Source organism: Salvia miltiorrhiza, chromosome 1 (genome assembly GCF_028751815.1).
Source record: "Salvia miltiorrhiza cultivar Shanhuang (shh) chromosome 1, IMPLAD_Smil_shh, whole genome shotgun sequence".
NCBI lineage: Eukaryota > Viridiplantae > Streptophyta > Magnoliopsida > Lamiales > Lamiaceae > Salvia > Salvia miltiorrhiza.
This window is the reverse complement of record NC_080387.1, coordinates 77,660,196-77,678,205: the sequence shown is the minus strand read 5'-3', so window position 1 is coordinate 77,678,205 and position 18,010 is coordinate 77,660,196. Positions and strand designations below refer to the sequence as shown.

At 35.2% G+C, this 18,010-nt stretch overlaps 1 protein-coding gene across 1 annotated transcript; it reads right to left on the bottom strand.

Moving 5' to 3' along the window:
• Positions 1-11,592: 11,592 nt before the first annotated feature.
• Positions 11,593-16,202, bottom strand: LOC131008343 (alpha-galactosidase 3-like). Its single transcript, XM_057935230.1, has 15 exons — positions 15,742-16,202; positions 15,363-15,421; positions 15,070-15,126; positions 14,932-14,966; positions 14,499-14,602; positions 14,297-14,369; positions 13,678-13,736; positions 13,540-13,605; positions 13,343-13,426; positions 12,874-12,938; positions 12,704-12,786; positions 12,530-12,620; positions 12,392-12,450; positions 12,135-12,275; positions 11,593-12,057 (listed from the first exon to the last, which is right to left on the bottom strand). The coding sequence occupies exons 1-15, from the start codon at positions 15,939-15,941 to the stop codon at positions 11,947-11,949; spliced, it is 1,287 nt and encodes a 428-aa protein (XP_057791213.1). The 5' UTR covers positions 15,942-16,202; the 3' UTR covers positions 11,593-11,946.
• Positions 16,203-18,010: the final 1,808 nt, after the last annotated feature.

The following is an 18,010-nucleotide window of genomic DNA, read 5'->3' as shown; positions in this document are numbered from 1 at the left end:
GGATGCGGATTTGGATTAGCAGGCGAATTAGGATTTGGGTACTGGTCAACTCGGGTGTACGGTACACCCAGATCATGTATAGGAGATTTTGTGAATAAAATTTATCATTTCTCATTCTTTAAACATACATACACAAATAATAAAATAATTTCCGTCCACGATATCGTTTTCACTTTTATTTATAGCAGTAGGATACACAAATTTTCACTCATAACAATAATAAGACTAAGTTTCACTCATAATAACATCATTATTATCAATTATTATTCATCACTTTTTTAAAATTCGTGTTGTTCATAAAATGTAAACGATATCATGAACTGATGGATTATATATTTGAGTTTTATTAGCATTATTTGTAGATGTAGGGGAATAAAGATTAGGGACGGTTCCGCAAGTTGGTCTACCACATATGGCCGGGAAAAAATGAGGGTTCATAAAAAATAAATAAATTTATATAGGTATTACTCCCTCCGTCCCACTAAAAGTGGCCACATTTCCATTTTGGTTTGTCCCACTAAAAGTGGCCACTTTCCTAAAATGGAAATGTTTAGTATTTAATTAAGTTTAATTAATTAATTTAATTTAAAGTTTTAAGTAAATTTAAACCCTAACACACACAAATCACACACAAACACACACACACACTGAGCGTCTCCCTCTAACACACCCTCTCCCTCTCCTCTCTTCTTCTCCGGCGGACGGCCGCCGCCCCGCCCGCCCTCTCGTCTGCACTCTCCGGCCAACGGCGCCGCCGCTGCGCCACTGCCCTCTCTCTTCCTCACTCTTCTCCCTTGCTCAGAACAAACAACCAAGATCCGTCCAGCCAGAGCGATTTGGAGAGGGCGAGAAGCGACGCGACGGCGCCGTCGATTTGCGCCACCATGTTCCGATTTTGAGGGCTGATCTTGGAGATGGTGGCTAGGGTTTGCAGCGCCTCGAACAAATCCGACTCAACTTGTGATTTGAAGGCTCCGCCGCCCACTTCCATCATCTCCCCTTAATCTCTCTTCCTTCTGTCACCACGCTGCTTCAGGGTTTTTTTTTTCAGAGGGATTCGGGCAAAATCAACGAGAGCTTGGTGGATCTGTGCGCTGTAGGGTCGAGACATTCGGAGGGATTCAGGCGAAATCGACGAGAACTTGGTGGATTTGTGTGCGGTGGGGTCGAGAGATTCAGAGGGATTCGGACGAAATCGACGGATTCAGAGGGAGTCGCTTGAATCCCCTTACGATTTTCTGTAATTCGGCCGCCTGAAGAACTTCTGGTTTGCGATTTGAGATGTCTAGTTTGGGTGTCTGGTTTGCGATTTGATAGAGGGGCGAGCGGCGATCGTCGCCGCTGTCGTCGTCGTCGGCTTGAAAATGGAGAAGATTGAAAATGGAGAAGAAGACAAGTTCAAGAAATACTTAATTAATTCTTTAATTTTAGTGGACCACACTTTAATTAAAACATAACCATCCCTTTCTTAATCTCCGTGCCGAAAAGAACGTGGCCGCTTTTAGCGGGACGGAGGGAGTATATGTATATAATTATTAAAATTATTATAATTGCTGAATTGTCTAATTAGTATAGTTTACTAGTAAAGATTTTTTTCTTAATTTCTCTTGATTTCTGATCAACTCTCCTTAGTAGCGTTTTTATGCGAATTCTTGTTTAATTGCTGAATTGTCTAATTAGTATAGTTTACTAGTAAAGATTTTTTTCTTAATTTCTCTTGATTTCTGATCAACTCTCCTTAGTAGCGTTTTTATGCGAATTCTTGTTTAAGATTTCTTTTTTCTCTATTATGAATAGAGTGATTTTTTTCAACTATAAATAAAGAATTCTATTTAATACAATTTATACAAGGTCTATATTCTCTTAGCCCTGCTCTGATAAAAATAAGTTATTCTTGTAAATACTCGTATTTAATTTCAACTTTCTTTCATAATATTTATTAGAGTTATTTTAACTCTAATAATTTATTTATTCATTTTATGAATAAACCTTGGTTGTTATGAACAAGCATTATAGCTGACTTTCAATCCATTAGTGGACCACACATCGATCATTCGTATCTGGTAGACTACAAAAGGAAATCCGAAGTATAAGTGTTCATCGTACAAAGTTGCAAGACTCGACAACGACATCTCAGATGTAGTCCAACAAGAAGTTCTCAACGATTAGCAGATCGAAATTGATGAAGAGTTTTCTCCAACGAATCTATTCAGTTTCCATCTACAAATACGACAGATGATCAAGATACACGTAAATCTGGACACTGATGTATTCCTTCCTTAAACCTTTATGGTTGTTGGGTCCCGTCTGGTTACTGAACTGGTGTATGGGAGGGGGAAATGAATACACTAGTAGGCTATTTTTGAAGACTTCTTTTGTAAACTGAAGTTAGTATCGAAACTGATACTGAAGTGAGTTGACTGAAGTGATCAGTGTTAAATGAGATCAGTTAAAAAGAGGGCTTAGATTGATACTGATAGTGTTTCGGTATTTTAACTTAAGTGCGAAGAACTCATCGACACACTGATAGTTCACTTTAGGGATTCAGTCTAATCAGTTTAAACAATCAGAGAAGTGTTAGAAATCTTACTGACTATCCAAAGATTTGTCAGTTAGACTGATAACACTTGGAGCGGAAACGATTTTAGGAAATAGCTTAAGTGAATCACTTTGTCGATTTTAGGGTTTCTCTTTTCAATTTATCAGTTTCAGTATGATGTAGAATTCATGCACAAATAAGTAAAGTAAATACTGAAAACAATAAGAACACAAAGAGTTTTACGTTGTTCGGAAAACAATTTCCTACATCCACGGTCAGTCGATCACACTGACAAATCACTAGGCTTGTGCTTGCGGGTGCATAGCAAACCTTGCTTCTGAAACACTGGTTTCAGAGCCAACACACTGGTTTCAGAGCCAATACACTGGGTTGGATTTTTCTCATTCTTAACTCGCAGTTGATAAGACAACACTCGTCTAACTTGCGGAGGTTAAGATTCTCTGAGTTCAGACTACTGTCTCGAACTCTCTCTATCTCAAACGCTCTTCTCACTCTTGTTAAGGGTTCAAATCTCGAACTTAAGATTACTGAGAACATGATCTCGAGTAATCAAAATCTAGGCTAAAGATGAAGAATATTTGCCTAGAAGCTTCTAAGAGAATGTATGTATGTCAAGTGGGCCGATATTTTGCAATGGTAATTCTCTTCTTCGATTTAAGTGTTTTGACTAAATATAGGTTGAGTCTTGAGTTTGGTAGAGTTTCAGTGTATGTTCTTGAATCGGTGAGGTCGAAGGTTGATTCTTGAGCTCTATTTATAGGCGAATGGGGAGGAATAGATCCGTTGGAGGGGATCCTTCAACCCTATCTGCCGTTTGACTTGTCATTTCAAATATGGCTGAAGTCTTCGTCCTATATCTCCTTTAAGCCAAAAGGGGTATGACCTTTTTGAAATGGGAGATGGTGTTACAGGGTAAAGTAATACGGAAAAAGAAACTTTGCAGGGTGAAGGACGATTCACCATATCCTTGCATTAAATGCACTGTCATTTACATTAAATGCGGCGTGTACTGGAAGTATTCAAATTGTCCTTCGTTAACACTGAGTGTGTTATTCGTTACTCCAGTTTCAGTCCGTATCTGCATTATCAGTCTGAGGTTTCCGTTCGCAATGTTACTCTAGTTGTATATAATGCTTTGACTGATTAGGTGTACTTTGAATGTTTTCCTGACACTTATACTTCAATGCAGATTCTTCATTGAATTTCAGCAATAAATTCAGGTGGACTTCAGTCTTTAGTATAGTATCTTCAGTCCTTCATTCTTCAATCTTCAAGACTTCAATGCTTTGGTCTTCAATCATTCGGTCTTCGGTCTATACTAGAAAAATGAACTCCAACAGTTGAGTTTAAAAGAAATATTAGTCTATTAAAATCTAAGGGGTTTTGGGATCATCAAAACTAAGGGTAAGATATTTCTTCTTATTTCCCACAATGGTTACTATCAGATAACAACAACGGTCCACTGAGGAACTTATTCTTCATTATATTTGTGAATCTTTACACAGTTCCTAGACTAGACAGTTCTCATTGTAAATATCATAAGTCTAGATCTGAACACACTGAATATGCCTAACTATTCTTCTTTGTAAATGATATTTTGTATAAAAATAAACGATATATTAGAAACGACACTTTTAATGCATGCAAATAGTACTTTTGAATGGAGCCGTGAAGGGTTTGACAAAAAATCAAATGAAAAAAAAATGGTAAAAAAAAAACGCCCGAACCGAACTAGGCAAATCAGACTGGACTAAAGAAGGTATGAGAAAATGCAGCGCTTGTGGGACTCGAACTCGCGACCTTGTGAAGACAAGGTACACGGTCTACCAGTTGAGCATGCGAATGCACCGTACATCCAGATGTACAAGAGAATTTGTGATAATCAATTTGGCACACATTTCAAAAGTATTTATATTATTCGGAGTTTTTGATACGAGTGATTAAGGTGTATAGTATAGTATAACACACACACACTAATATATATATATATATATATATATATATATATATATATATATATATATATATATATATATGGCATCATAATATCTCTTGTTTGATACAAAACACACAATCTTCTATGAATAAAAAATTCAAAAATATTATGCAAATTTGGGTGATTTTATATACCATCTCAAGAGGTAGTATATACAATATAAATTATAACTATAACCATTAATAATTTACATAATATTAATATATCATATCAAACATTATATTAATATGATAGATAATAAAATATTTTAATATATCACACTTTATTCTATATTGTGTACCAAATAAGCTCTTATGATATTATTTAATTTGTAGTAATTATTTTGAATATTCATTTAAGTATTCAATAATAAGTTAGTATATTTTATCAAAGAAAAAAAATAATAATTTTCTTGCGTTGATAAAGCACAAGTCATCTCTCTTAAGTATTTATACTCAATTCAAAATTCACTTTAATACAATAAAATGCATATGAATTTTATAAAAGATTGGATAGCAGTACATGATGAGGAGTAATCTCTACATCAGCGCTGAACATCTAATATTAAGATTATTATTATTATTATTGAATGTTTAGATAACTAAGCAGCTTATAAGTTAGATAAAGAGTTTTTTGTTAAAGAGAGAAAATATTTGCTAGAGAGAGAAAATCAAATAGAAATGAATTTGAAATGATATATAATAAAAATAATAAATTACAATTGATATATAATAAAAATAATAAATAAATTACAAGGCCTAAGGAAATTATACACAAGATTACAAATCTATTAATAAGTTATAAGCGGTTTTGTAAAGCATATAAATTCCAACCAAACACACTCGGAGTGGCATTATGGAATATGAATTAATTCGATGCATGAGAAAATTAGCATGGAAGAAAGTTCACAGGCATGACAAATTACAAGCTCTTCCAAAAATGCAATAATTAAATATAATGAAAGTTCGAAGGAAAAACAAATTATAAGATAAGAATAATGTTAGCGTATTTCGTTGGATCAGTACTAATCCATTAAATTATTTTAATAATGCCAATTTTGTGTTTGTGGTTGATGAAACTTCAAAACGGTAGGTTGGGTTAAATGGATAAGTGAATTACGTATCTAATCGAAGGAGTTGGTTGCGTAGACGAAATAAATGTGTCATATCCTAGCTAACTCATTCCGATATCCGGGACACGGAAACGAAGATAAAACTTATAAAGCCATCGACTCGCAACGTGCTTTTCATATTTATCCAAAACTTTAATATGCGTATATTGATAAAATGTATTATCGAATATTTTTATTTTTAAAAGTATTTTTTTTTATAATTTCACACTTTTTACAAGATAAGAATAAAATAAATTAATTTAAAGTATAGAAATAGTCAACTTAAATGATAGAGGTTAGAAATGGATATTTGGCCAATTCCTCCCTTAAAAGGCCTTATAAGGGATAGGGTTGCCTCACCATATAAAGTGGCTCATGTCACTATCTCCAATCCAATGTGGGACACTTCAATAATAGAAATAATCAAAAATCTTAAAATATCACCAGAGTTTCAATCCATCAAAGTAAAAAAGACTTAATTTAACTATTTTTATCTATCAATGCTAATCATTCAAAGTGAAGGCCTCCTAAGTACATGGTAGTAATTAATAATTATCCATGTTTGAAAATGATACTCCATCCGTCCTCGTAAAAGTATCTCATTTTAAATGATACATATTTTAATAAAGTATTTGAATGTGTTATGAGTGGAGTAAGGGTCCCATTTTATTGTGAGTGAATAACTTACTAAAAATAAACTGAATATATTTTATATGGACGAACGAAAATGACAAATTGAATACATTTTATGAGGATGGATGAAGTATAATTAATAAAATTAAGATAAATAATATAGAAAATGTGTGATTATTTATTTATTTAAGTGTTTGGTAAATAAGATAAAATCCTAAGATAATTAATATTCTTGTTTAATAGAAAAGATACAACTATATACTTCCTTCGTCTCAGCTTTTAGTATCCAACTTTCCTTTTTTGGTCGTCCCACATTTTAGTATTTATTTCTATTTTTGGTAAAAGTAGGTGGGGCCCTTACTCCACTTTAATTATTTTAACTCTCACATAAAATGTGGGACCCTTATTCCACTCACAACACATCAATCACTTTATTAAAACCCGTGTCGTTCTCAACTGGATACCAAAAGCCGGGACGGAGGGAGTATTAAATAAACAAATAACAATTTTAATCTTATTTAAATCTAAACAAATAAATTTTTAAAAAAATTAACTTCTTCCGAGTACTGCCTCCTCCAGGCAACCAAAGGCTATGTCGTTCCCCTCCCCCCAACGAGAACTACTGCCTACCCCAATTCTTGGCAGAACTACTTGCCTCAACCACCTTTCCCTAAGAAGCTCCGATGGCCTCCACTCCATCCTCCCCCTCACCCCTTTCCTCCCCCACACACAAAAAATGAGAAGTGTGGACAATTAAATTTGTTGTCAAATTATATGGTGCCACGTATAAATTCATGAATTAAATATTCAATTATATTTTCTATTTTATTAAAAGGATTTTTTTTCTAAAATTAAATAGATATATAATTAATACTCCCTCCGTCCACCAATTAAAGGCCTATATGAAAAAACACGGGTTTTAAGAAAAAAATGCATTTTTATTAATTGAGTGGAGAAATGGTCCCACTTTTAAGAAAAAAATGTATTTTTATTAGTTGAGTGGAGAAAGAGTCCCACTTTTTTGTAAAGAATCTTTGACTTTTTTGATTAAATAATGAATAAAAACTTACCAAAAATAGGTAGGCCTTGTTTTTGTGGACGGACCAAAAAGGCAAGTAGGCCTTGAATTGGTGGACGGAGGGAGTATTTAATATAAATGATTTATGGGCTCATTGGCACCTAAACCCTAAAGCCCATGCATGGAGGCCCAAAGCCCATGAGTCCACCTCCCTACATCTATAAATAGGAGTGTGACGACAAGCATAAGGCATAAGTGAAGTGGTGCAAAGATTGAAGAGCTCGAGAATTCTCTCTAGTATTCAAAGCATTCTTCAAATCTTCTACGCGATCTTCAAGTATTCGAGTCAATCTTCAAGTATTCAAAGCATTCTTCGAATCTTCAAGTATTTGAGGCAATCTTCAAGTATTCAAAGCATTCTTCGAATCTTCAAGTATTCAAGGTGATCTTCAAGTATTTGAGGCAATCTTCAAGTATTCAAAGCATTCTTCGAATTTTCAAGGCGATCTTTAAGTATTCGAAATGATCTTCAAGTATTTGAGGCAATCTTCAAGTATTCAAAGTATTCTTCGAATCTTCAAGGCGATCTTCAAGTGTTCAAAGTTATCTTCAAGCATTCAAAGTATCTCAAAGCGATCTTCAAGTATTTGAGGCGTTCTTTGTGTAAATCATCACAAATTAAATCAAATTCAAATAAAATCAAATCAATTTTGATGTTCAAATCCAAAATCATGACTTGAACCCTTTGGATTGACGTTATCAAATCAAATATTTCAAGAATCTTTGAGATTGTTCGAGAAGAAAATGGAAGAGATAAATCAAATACATCAAGTCTATTTAAATTTATCGTGGTAACACGCTTTTCTATTTTATCAAGGGTAAATATCAGTTTTTGGCCCATCGTTTGAGCGTTTTCTCAAAAATATCCCACCCTAAGCATAATTACAAAACAATACCCATCGTTTCATTTTTTTCTTATTTATGACCCGCAAAAATAATCTGTCATATACCGGCCAAGCGCCAACATGGCAAACACGTGGAATTAAAAAGAAAGAAAAAAATTAATGAAAATCCACGTATTTAAAATAACACAACTCTTCTTATCTATAAAAAAATACTCATATAATCCGCTGCTCACCACCTCCACCTCTTCCTCGCCTGCACAACGCAAGTGGGCTCCGGCGGCAGCAGCCACAACAGCTCCACCACGGGCTGCGGCCACATGTCGACGGGCAGCACGGGATCAAGGTTCACGAAGCTCCGATAGGCTCAGCAGCCCTCTTCCCTGACCCAGATCTGGTACGCGGTGGTCGACCCGCCGGCCCGGAAGGGGCTGGCCGTAGCGTTGCTGTAGGCATGGCAGAGGTTGGTGGAGGTGCAGTTGAAGGACAAATTGAGGATTGAATCAGAGAAATTAAGGTAGAAGATGCAGTTGCTACTCGTGATGTTGAAGGAGGCGGAGGGGCTAAGCTAGATGCCGTTGGAGGGGAGATCCACGACGCGGCAAGTGCAAGGGCGGAGCAGGGCGATGGTGAGGTGCTGCGTGAAGTAAAATACAGAGACAAAGATGAACAATTTGATTGGAGGTTGAGTTGCGGCTTTATAGCATGCCAAATACAAAGACGAACAATTTATGATCTTAATACTCATCTAATCCTTTCCAAACCTTGTTGGAGGTGCTGAGAACCTTATACGTTTCTTTGTTTGGGGGTGAGAGGGGGATGAATTCTTTACTTTTTTGGCAGATGTATATCATGAGTTGCTATTAATGGTGTTTAGGAGCAATTTGTGTTGTACTTTTTATGTTTCACAAGCCAAGAGGGGGTAGGAGACGGGAGTGGAGCTGCAGGGCGGGTAGGGGGCAGGGACACGACGACAAATTGCTCCTAAACACCATTGATAGCAGTGTCGTGGCGGCGAGGAGGAGGTGGAGGTGATGAGCAGCGGCCATGGCGGTGGGTTGAATAAGTTAGGGTTGAATGAAGGGGAATGGGAGGAAAAAGAAGAGTTGTGTTATTTTATTACGTGGATTTTCATGAATTTTTTTTTTCTTTTTTTAATTCCATGTGTCTACCATGTTGGCACTTGGCCGGAACACGTCATATACCAGTTGTCGGATTATTTTTGCGGGTCATAAATAAGAAAAAAAGTGAAACGATGGGTACTATTTTGTAATTATGCTTAGGGTAGGATATTTTTGAAAAAACGTCCAAACGATGGGCCAAAAACTGATATTTACCCTTTTATCAAAATGAAATACAAAAATTTGTGTTTACAAGAAGTACTGCCCTCTCCCTAACGACTGCCCAAGGCTCTGCCGACCTTAAACCCTCTCCCACCCCAACTCAAATATGAAAACAAAGATTCTTAATAGAGTTGTAGAGTCGCCATTGCTCTCCACGAGTCCCACCCCTAACCCTAAAAAAAGAAATCTAAAGATTCTGCGTCCACACCTTAAAGAAAGAAAAGAAAAGAAACCAATGTTATTGACAGAACCACCACCCCATTTCCTTCCCCAACCAACACGAAAGAAAAGTCTTACGTGCCTCCCCACCATCACCCAAAATCAAGTACTCTCACATACATTCAACAAATTTAAGAGTAAAATGGAAGATCTCATCCAAAAAGCCTAGGGATCATAATCTTCAACATGGCAATGGCAGAAGGGAAGTAGTTCGACAACCATGGCATCACTTGATCTGCCACCAACCCCTCGACACGCACAACATCATCCCAATATTCCTCACAAATAAATGAAAAGGGTAGATTGTTAGACATAGAAAAACTAAGAGTTTTACGGGATGTATTGAGAGCAATATGAACGCTTCTCACAGTGCGTAGGGGGTGGCAACGCTCAAATAGGCCTCCCATTTCATATTCATCACGACGGTGAAAAGAATGGAACCAACGGAACAAAGCGTGAAAAGAACGAAATCGACGGGACAGAAGGTGAGTTGAGCTGCGGGAGAGAGAGCCGTGTGTGGAGAGTGATTTTAGTTTAGGGCTAGGGTTAGAGGTAGGGATGTCAATCTAGCCCGAAACCCGTGGGCTGGCCCGATTAACCCGCCATCCGAGAGGGTTAGGGTTGAATATTTTCAACCCGATAAAAGTTACAACCCGATTAGCCCGTAACCGAATAGCCCGACACTCGATAGGGTCGGCCCGACTAACCCGATGGGCTAGCCCGAAACCCGAATACTTAATATTAAATATTTAGATATAAAAATAAAAAAAATGACAAAATATTATAAAGCCTCATCATTTCACTTTTCTGTATTTTTTAGATGCTTTGATTCTATGAATTCAAACTATTGTTGGATATTTTATTGTTTTTTCGTTAACAAAGTTGAACATTTTATTGTTACCAACTTATTTTATATGTTATGTAATCTTGATGTTTTTTTTCAATATCTTACTCCATATTTTTGCATTTCATGCTTGCTATATAATTTATATATTTGATTTCTATGTATATTTTATACATTATACATTAGATCATTAAAAATAACAAAATACAAATTACTATTATTTTATTTTTACGCATTTAAACCGACTAGCCCGATGGGCTAGCCCGAAACCCGAACGTTTAAGGTTAGGATTGAAAATTTATAACCCGACAAAATCTTCAACCCGATTAGCCCGCACCCGATTAACCCGAAACCCGATAGGGCTGACCCGAAACCCGGTGGGCTGGCCCGATTGACATCCCTAGTTAGAGGCTTACATAGGTCACTTAATAAAATTCTAATTAATTACTAATTATGTTCCAATATAGCCAACCCAAAAAGAAAAACATGTCATGAATATTTGGACAGAAGGACTATATGTTAAATATATTTAAAAAAAAAAGAATCACGCTCCCCAAAAAGTTGATGAAGTATGCGTTTAAATTTATTAATAACTAATAGATTCATCGATCAAAATCAACTAATAGATTCATCAATCAAAATCAATGTTTTTTCTTGGAAAAGCAAAAAATATAGATGAAATGTGTAAAATGTACAAGAGATTAAAATTGATGTAGGCATTTTAAGGGTCAGATAATTCTTTAGGTCATAAAATACTTAAATTTATAAAGTAGAACATTTTTAACAAAGAACTTAAGGATTTTTTTTATTTTTATTTTTTGATAAATTAACAGTATTAAAACAAAGAACTTCAGGTTTAAGGCATTTTAAATTTCCACTCATAAATAAAGATCGAACCTTTTTAAAAGAAAAAAGAAAATCAAATGGCAGAAAGAGAAGACAAAGATAGGCAGAAGTCCATCTAGCATTCAAAGGTAAAAGAGCAGATACAGAGTGGTGCATAAAAATGCAACACTGCTACAGAAATATTATTTCACACAAGGGTCTAATACAAATCATGCATTACAATTTCTAAAAAATAGAAACCATACATTACGACAATTCCAAATGCTTGATGATAATGCCACCGCAAACTAAACTCACTCTAATAGCTTGCAACAACCCTTGATCAACAACTGCTAATCTCCCAATAAAATTTAGAGATAGCCAAAAACACCACATCAATGCAAGCAACCACAAATAATACTTAAATGGAATTCGATCAATGCATATCAAGCAAGCAGAAAATAGGTTGAATATATCCTCGTACAAACAGGAAAAATGCCGTTTTCTTCTTCCAACTTAAGTTGCAGAGGCAGCAGCTGCAGCCGGGGCCAAAATGTACATCTCCGAGGCGTGCGCCTCCACTTTAGCACTGAACGAGTTCGAGGAGCTCAAAGAAACATACTCATGCTGCAACAACGAAAAATGAGTTAATAGGAGAGAAATGATTTTGCTGATATCTGATCACATAATATAGTCCCATTTACCTTCCACAGATCTCTAACAGAGGCGCTGGTCGAAGATTCGAGCCCCACTGTGTCCCATTTGGCTGTGATTGTGGCAGCTTCTGAACACCTGTTCCACAAGACAATGGCTGTGCGCTGCCCGGAGAGTGGACCGGCCCAAATCTGCACACGAAATCGCTACATCAAACATACAAAAAACTAGATGCTATACTAGAGTGATTGTTAACTAGACAAAATACATAATTTTATGAAGGAAATAGGAGTCAGGTTTCCCATACTTGATAGCAACCATCGGGCCCGTATGTATAAACTTTTCTCCCTTGCACACCAAGTGAATCTGACAAAATTTGATACGCGTATATCAGAATCCATGGAAGCAAACAAAGGGCAATGCAAGGTATAAATGATATGTTTACCTTGGTTTACAGCAATAACCTCCTCATTGGTAAGAATCTCATATGACTCTGTTGTCATGTTTCTCACGTCACAGCCGATGATGAGTGGTGCCTGCAAGAGAGGAAAAATAGGAAAATATATCAGATTTTAGTCATCCATGTGAGTGTGACAAGTTAAGAATGTATAATATATACCTTCATCAGAGCCCAAATGCTGAAATGTGATCGGTACTCCTGGTGAGTCATTCCTCCGTTTCCAACTTCTAACATATCCGGATCTGTTGTAAATCGTAATGTGTTGAAGATAATAAGCAAGAAGTTACAGTTTCATGTCAGGAGTATATGAATGTGAATATAAACACTACCATTCCATCCACCAGGTCCAGCATATGCTGCCCACTTGTCGTTGATATCAGCAATCGCAGTCATGCTAAACCACACGGGAAAAAACAAACTACATCAGTACATCATCATTTCAATACACCTAGTGAAGAGCAATATTACATGAGCAGAAAACAAGATCACAAGGATCCACTTCAATACATCTAAATTCTTTTTCGATTTCTTGAATATCAAAGACATAAAAAGAATTATTAGTAACTTGGCAATGGACAGTTTGTTTCAGCTTTAGTGAAACATATGCAAGTAATTTTATATGGACTACTACTACTATTCATACTAATACTTTTGAACAGAACAGAACACAAATAGAAATGTGAAAAAAAAGGAATATGTTCCAGCAATCATCTATATACCCTTTTGTTCGAAAGGTTCTCATAAAATCTCTGATACAACAAATAAAAATAAATGGATGTCTATTAGAGAGTTGAGAACCTTTCCCATGTATCTTCAATGTCATCTGTAGTGCGCCAACTGTTGCCGATTTTACTTGCCCATAATGCTGGATCATCCAAACCCCTAGAAATATTTATAAACAAAAAATGTAGCTAGTATGCAACTGACAACTCGGGTTCCACAAAGGGAAACAATAAGAGGGGAAAAAGAGAGTGCTCAAAAGATATAGAAGTTACCATTCACAAAGTGAATAGAATATCGTCCTTCCAGTTGCGTTCAAGGCGTCACGCATAGTGGGAAACCTGGCAAGATGGCTCTACATTAATATCAAGCTACCGATATCAAAACATGAAACTATAAATGCAGCCAATTACCTCTCCTTAGGATCAATTCCCAGATTGAAACAGTTGTCATACTTCAAGTAATCGATACCCTAAACAACAATAAACATAAGGATTTAGAACTTCAGATCACGGTAACAAAAATGTTACAGTTGCAGCAGAGAGTGAGAGAGAGAGAAGAAAACACCATATTGTATATACATTGTAACAGATGTTGAATTTTGCTAAAAGGTCAATATCAGGCCAGTTTCCAATGAAGTAATTCCAAACAAAAGGTTTAAATTAGATAACTCCGTAAAAGATAGCAAAAGGTTTAAATTTGAAGCATACTAAGTCCAAATTATCAAGCAGATGGTTCTAGCTGGAAAATGGCATAGCCCGAACTCGAACCGGGAGACCTTTAGGGGGTGTTTACTTTGAGTGATAGGTTGGATAAATAAAAATAATCCAAGCTAATGTACCATTTACTTTGATGGATTGATTAACGTTGAACTTGTTTGACCATCCTATTTTTCAAATAAATGCCCCCTCGGTGTGATAGACTGACGTGATAACCCACTACACCAAGACACTAACTTGCACAATTTGAAGCATATATACATACAACATAATCACAAAACAACCAAGCACAGAAGAAAAAAAAGGAACAAACCCAAGATGCGAAGAGTTCTGCGTCATCATTTTCATATTTAAGTGAGCCAGGCCGAAGTTGACATGTATGAAGTCTGTAGATGTCCAATTCCATATGTAGGCAAGAGAAGAAAGGACATAGAAAATTAAAAGAAAAAAAAAAGGCTTTGTTATATAGTTTTAATAAAGGATTATTGTGGAAAGTATCTCAAAATTTTCCATACCCTGCATCTGAGTAGATACCGATTTTTAAACCCTTTGAGTGCACATAATCAGCAAGAGCCTTTAAGCCTGATGGAAATGCTTTGGAATCAGGAACCATATCACCCTGCATCATTTATCCAAGATTAATATTTATAATGACAATATAAAAGAAAAATACAATTTCAGGTTATCATTTATCAAGCAAAGAAAGCAGCAGTATATTAAAAGGCATTGGCAGTTGGCAGCTTTCATCAATTAGGGCTTCAAAGCAAGTTTGCTCATACGAATAAACTGTGATAACAAGGTAATCTTTCACTAAAATAAGAACTAACTCGAAATTCAGATATGGTGGCTTACTCATTCTTAAAGCCTTTAAGTTGACATTTATAGATTTATAGTCCGATGATCAGAGATCATTACAATGAACTACAATAGTCGGAGATGCTTATTTACCTCTGAGTCCCTTGCCACTTCAGACCAGCAATCATCTGCATATCATAATATCCATCAAATATAAGAACACGGATCATCACAGAGCGAAACATTTAGGAAATTACCCCACAAATCATGTGATTAAGTGTTTTCATTTACCTATATTCACATATACATACCCCAGCTTAGCCAAACCCGTAGTAACAAGTGCATCAGCTGTCAAAGGCAAACCAAGCATCAATATATGCTATAGGACTTCATAAGCTCTCAAAGAGAAAAATCAGATGTAAAACGGCTGCTGCTAGCATAAGAAACTATATGAAAATCATTAGCTATTATTCAACAAAACTGAATTACTAAATGTATGTAATTTCATATCTCAAAACTAATTTAAGACCTAACATAATATGGGATTTTGACAGCTGAGAAGATGAGAAAAGATAAAGGGCTACCTGTTTCTCTGATTACTTTTTCATGAATGTCGCATCTGAAGTAATTCCAGCTATTCCATCTGTTAAAAAATCAGGTAAATTTCTATTTTATCTAACAATGAAATTTACACGAACTGATTTTAGAAGAATCACAACACAAAGAAAAGATCATCAAACTAGTGCATGTCTAACATCTTTTTCTTTAATAAAAGTAATAAAGCAACAATTTCTACTCATGATCAACAAAATAGAATCTTTCTTCCATTAAACCGATTAAATAGACGAAGATCAATTTTCCCTCAATCTCACCATGCACCACGAATTAAAACGTCGATCGAAACAAACAAAAACTCAACAAATTTAGAGAACTCTAAAAAGCAAAGAAAAAAAAAATAGTTACCCCATCTGAGGAGTTTGAGCCAAACCATTTCCCAGCTGCAAAATCCCATATTTTGAAGTATCATAAATTCTGCTTTGGTGGCCATCATAGTACGGATGCAACGGCAGCACTCTTGCAGTAACTGCCACTGCCGCCGCATATACATACAGAATAACTGTAAGCCTGCAACCTCTCACATAATTAGCACTGCGCTTCGCCATTAATAGCTCTCTCTCTCTCTCTCCACTTTTTCTGGTACACTAGTCGAGTGAGATGTTGGTTGCTGCAAGGAAAATATGTGGGGTGTGTGTAGTGTATTAATAAAGAGAATTAATCATGAGATATTATTCGAAATCATGTTTATTTTATTGGAATAGTGTATTGTTCATTTGGATTAGATTTATGTAAGTTGGTGACTCGTGAGTGGTCAGTCATCCCACCTACAAAAATTAATAGTATCAAATTTGCAGATACTTTAAGCCGGCGGGAAATGGGACCCGATGATGAAGATATTTCTGTTTGAGCATCATAGTTCTTTATCATTTTTGTCCAATGCAATAATTCTTTCCAATATACTAGTATTGTATGTTGGCACTTGGTGATTGTCTCACAATTGATAATGATCTCTTTTCCTATTTCGAACATCTTGATTAACAACTGAGTTTTGATGTCTTATTGTATTCTTGAAATTATATAGTAAGTTAAGGGAAAATTTTATATACATCCTATTAGATTATATGTATAAGTTTTTATTTTAATTGATAAAAGTATAAGTTTTCTAACTATTTTTGTGTAATAAGATAAATATGAGCGTGTTTGGTAGGTGGGTTTGGATTAAACAAGATAGATTAAGTCAATATAGGATCCAAAGTTAAAGAGGGGTTGGTAACTTGGTACGACAACTTTGCGTTTGGTACTACAGTGTATACACTAGTTTAGGGGTTCTAGTTGTTTGGTAATTGTTGCTAAAACCAATATTGCACAGTGATTTTACAATTATACCCATCTAGTTTAATTAATATGTCTATAATGTCCTTTTTAGCGCCATTTCTATCCGCATCGCAACAACGAAAGGAATCACATAAATTCTTTCAGAAATTCAGCGATTCTCCTACTGGAAGGTGTGTCACTACAATCTTGGTTATGGGATCGCAACAACATCTCGACGTTACGAGCTATGTGCAACAAGGTTAGTTAATCATTAGTGAAAATGTTGCTTCGCAGAAACTGGATGTGATGCACTGTGTTAGATAAACACATGAGTGCACAGAGTAAACAATGCAGTGGAAAAATAAAAATAAAGAAGACATAAGGAAGTGGAAAAATTCTTCAAGTTATAAATTATACTAACTTGAAGACGCCTTATGGCAGGGGCGGAGCTACACTATAAAATAGTGGGGCAATTGCCCCCCCTCAATTGAGTTATATTATGCTTCCATATATATTCAATTTTACATAAATATTTAAGTTTGCCCCACCAAAAATTATGAAAAGTAGGGGCAAAAATAAAAGAAAATAAATGATTTTTTGGTGTTGGATGGAAGGGCTCATACGTGTATGTCTAACAAGAGAAGGCTGAAATTGTGTAAATTACATTCAAATAGATAAATTCAAGTAAATTCAATTCAAAAATTGCACCAATAAAGTATTATTCCTAATTTACACAAATTCTAACTATTTTTTATATTATTGACAAAATACAATTCATTGGTCTTTTGAAACTCTTCTTTATTTTAAATATTTATTTCGTCTTACTTCTTCAATTTCTTATCCAAGCGAAGCCCCAATGTATATTCAATAATCTAATTAATTTACTGAAGGATCATTATTAACTCTGGATTTTAAAAGTTAATTTTTTCTAAATTCGTTCTAATTCACAGTTTTTTTGTATTACTTTTCTAGCTTTCCGTTTGGCATAATTATTTGTTTATTGTTATCAGAATTTAATAGTAGCATGTGGGTCTTCTTTTTACACCCATGAATATTCTTCGAGTTTTATTGTAAAAAATAAATAAATATCAATATTATATGTATATATATATATATATAATCCAAATTCTAAATTCACATAATTATTGAATTATTGTGAGAGGACAAAGGGAATATAGTCATACAGAGTATATACATACCTATGACACTGTAAAAAGAACTTTCTTTTTTTTTTTGTCACAAAGATTATAAAAAAGTCAGCTTCTAAATAGTATGAGAGATCGTCTTTATCTTGTTACTTAATTATATAAAAAAATATATTACTTTACAACGAGTTCATATTACTCCATTTTAGTAATCA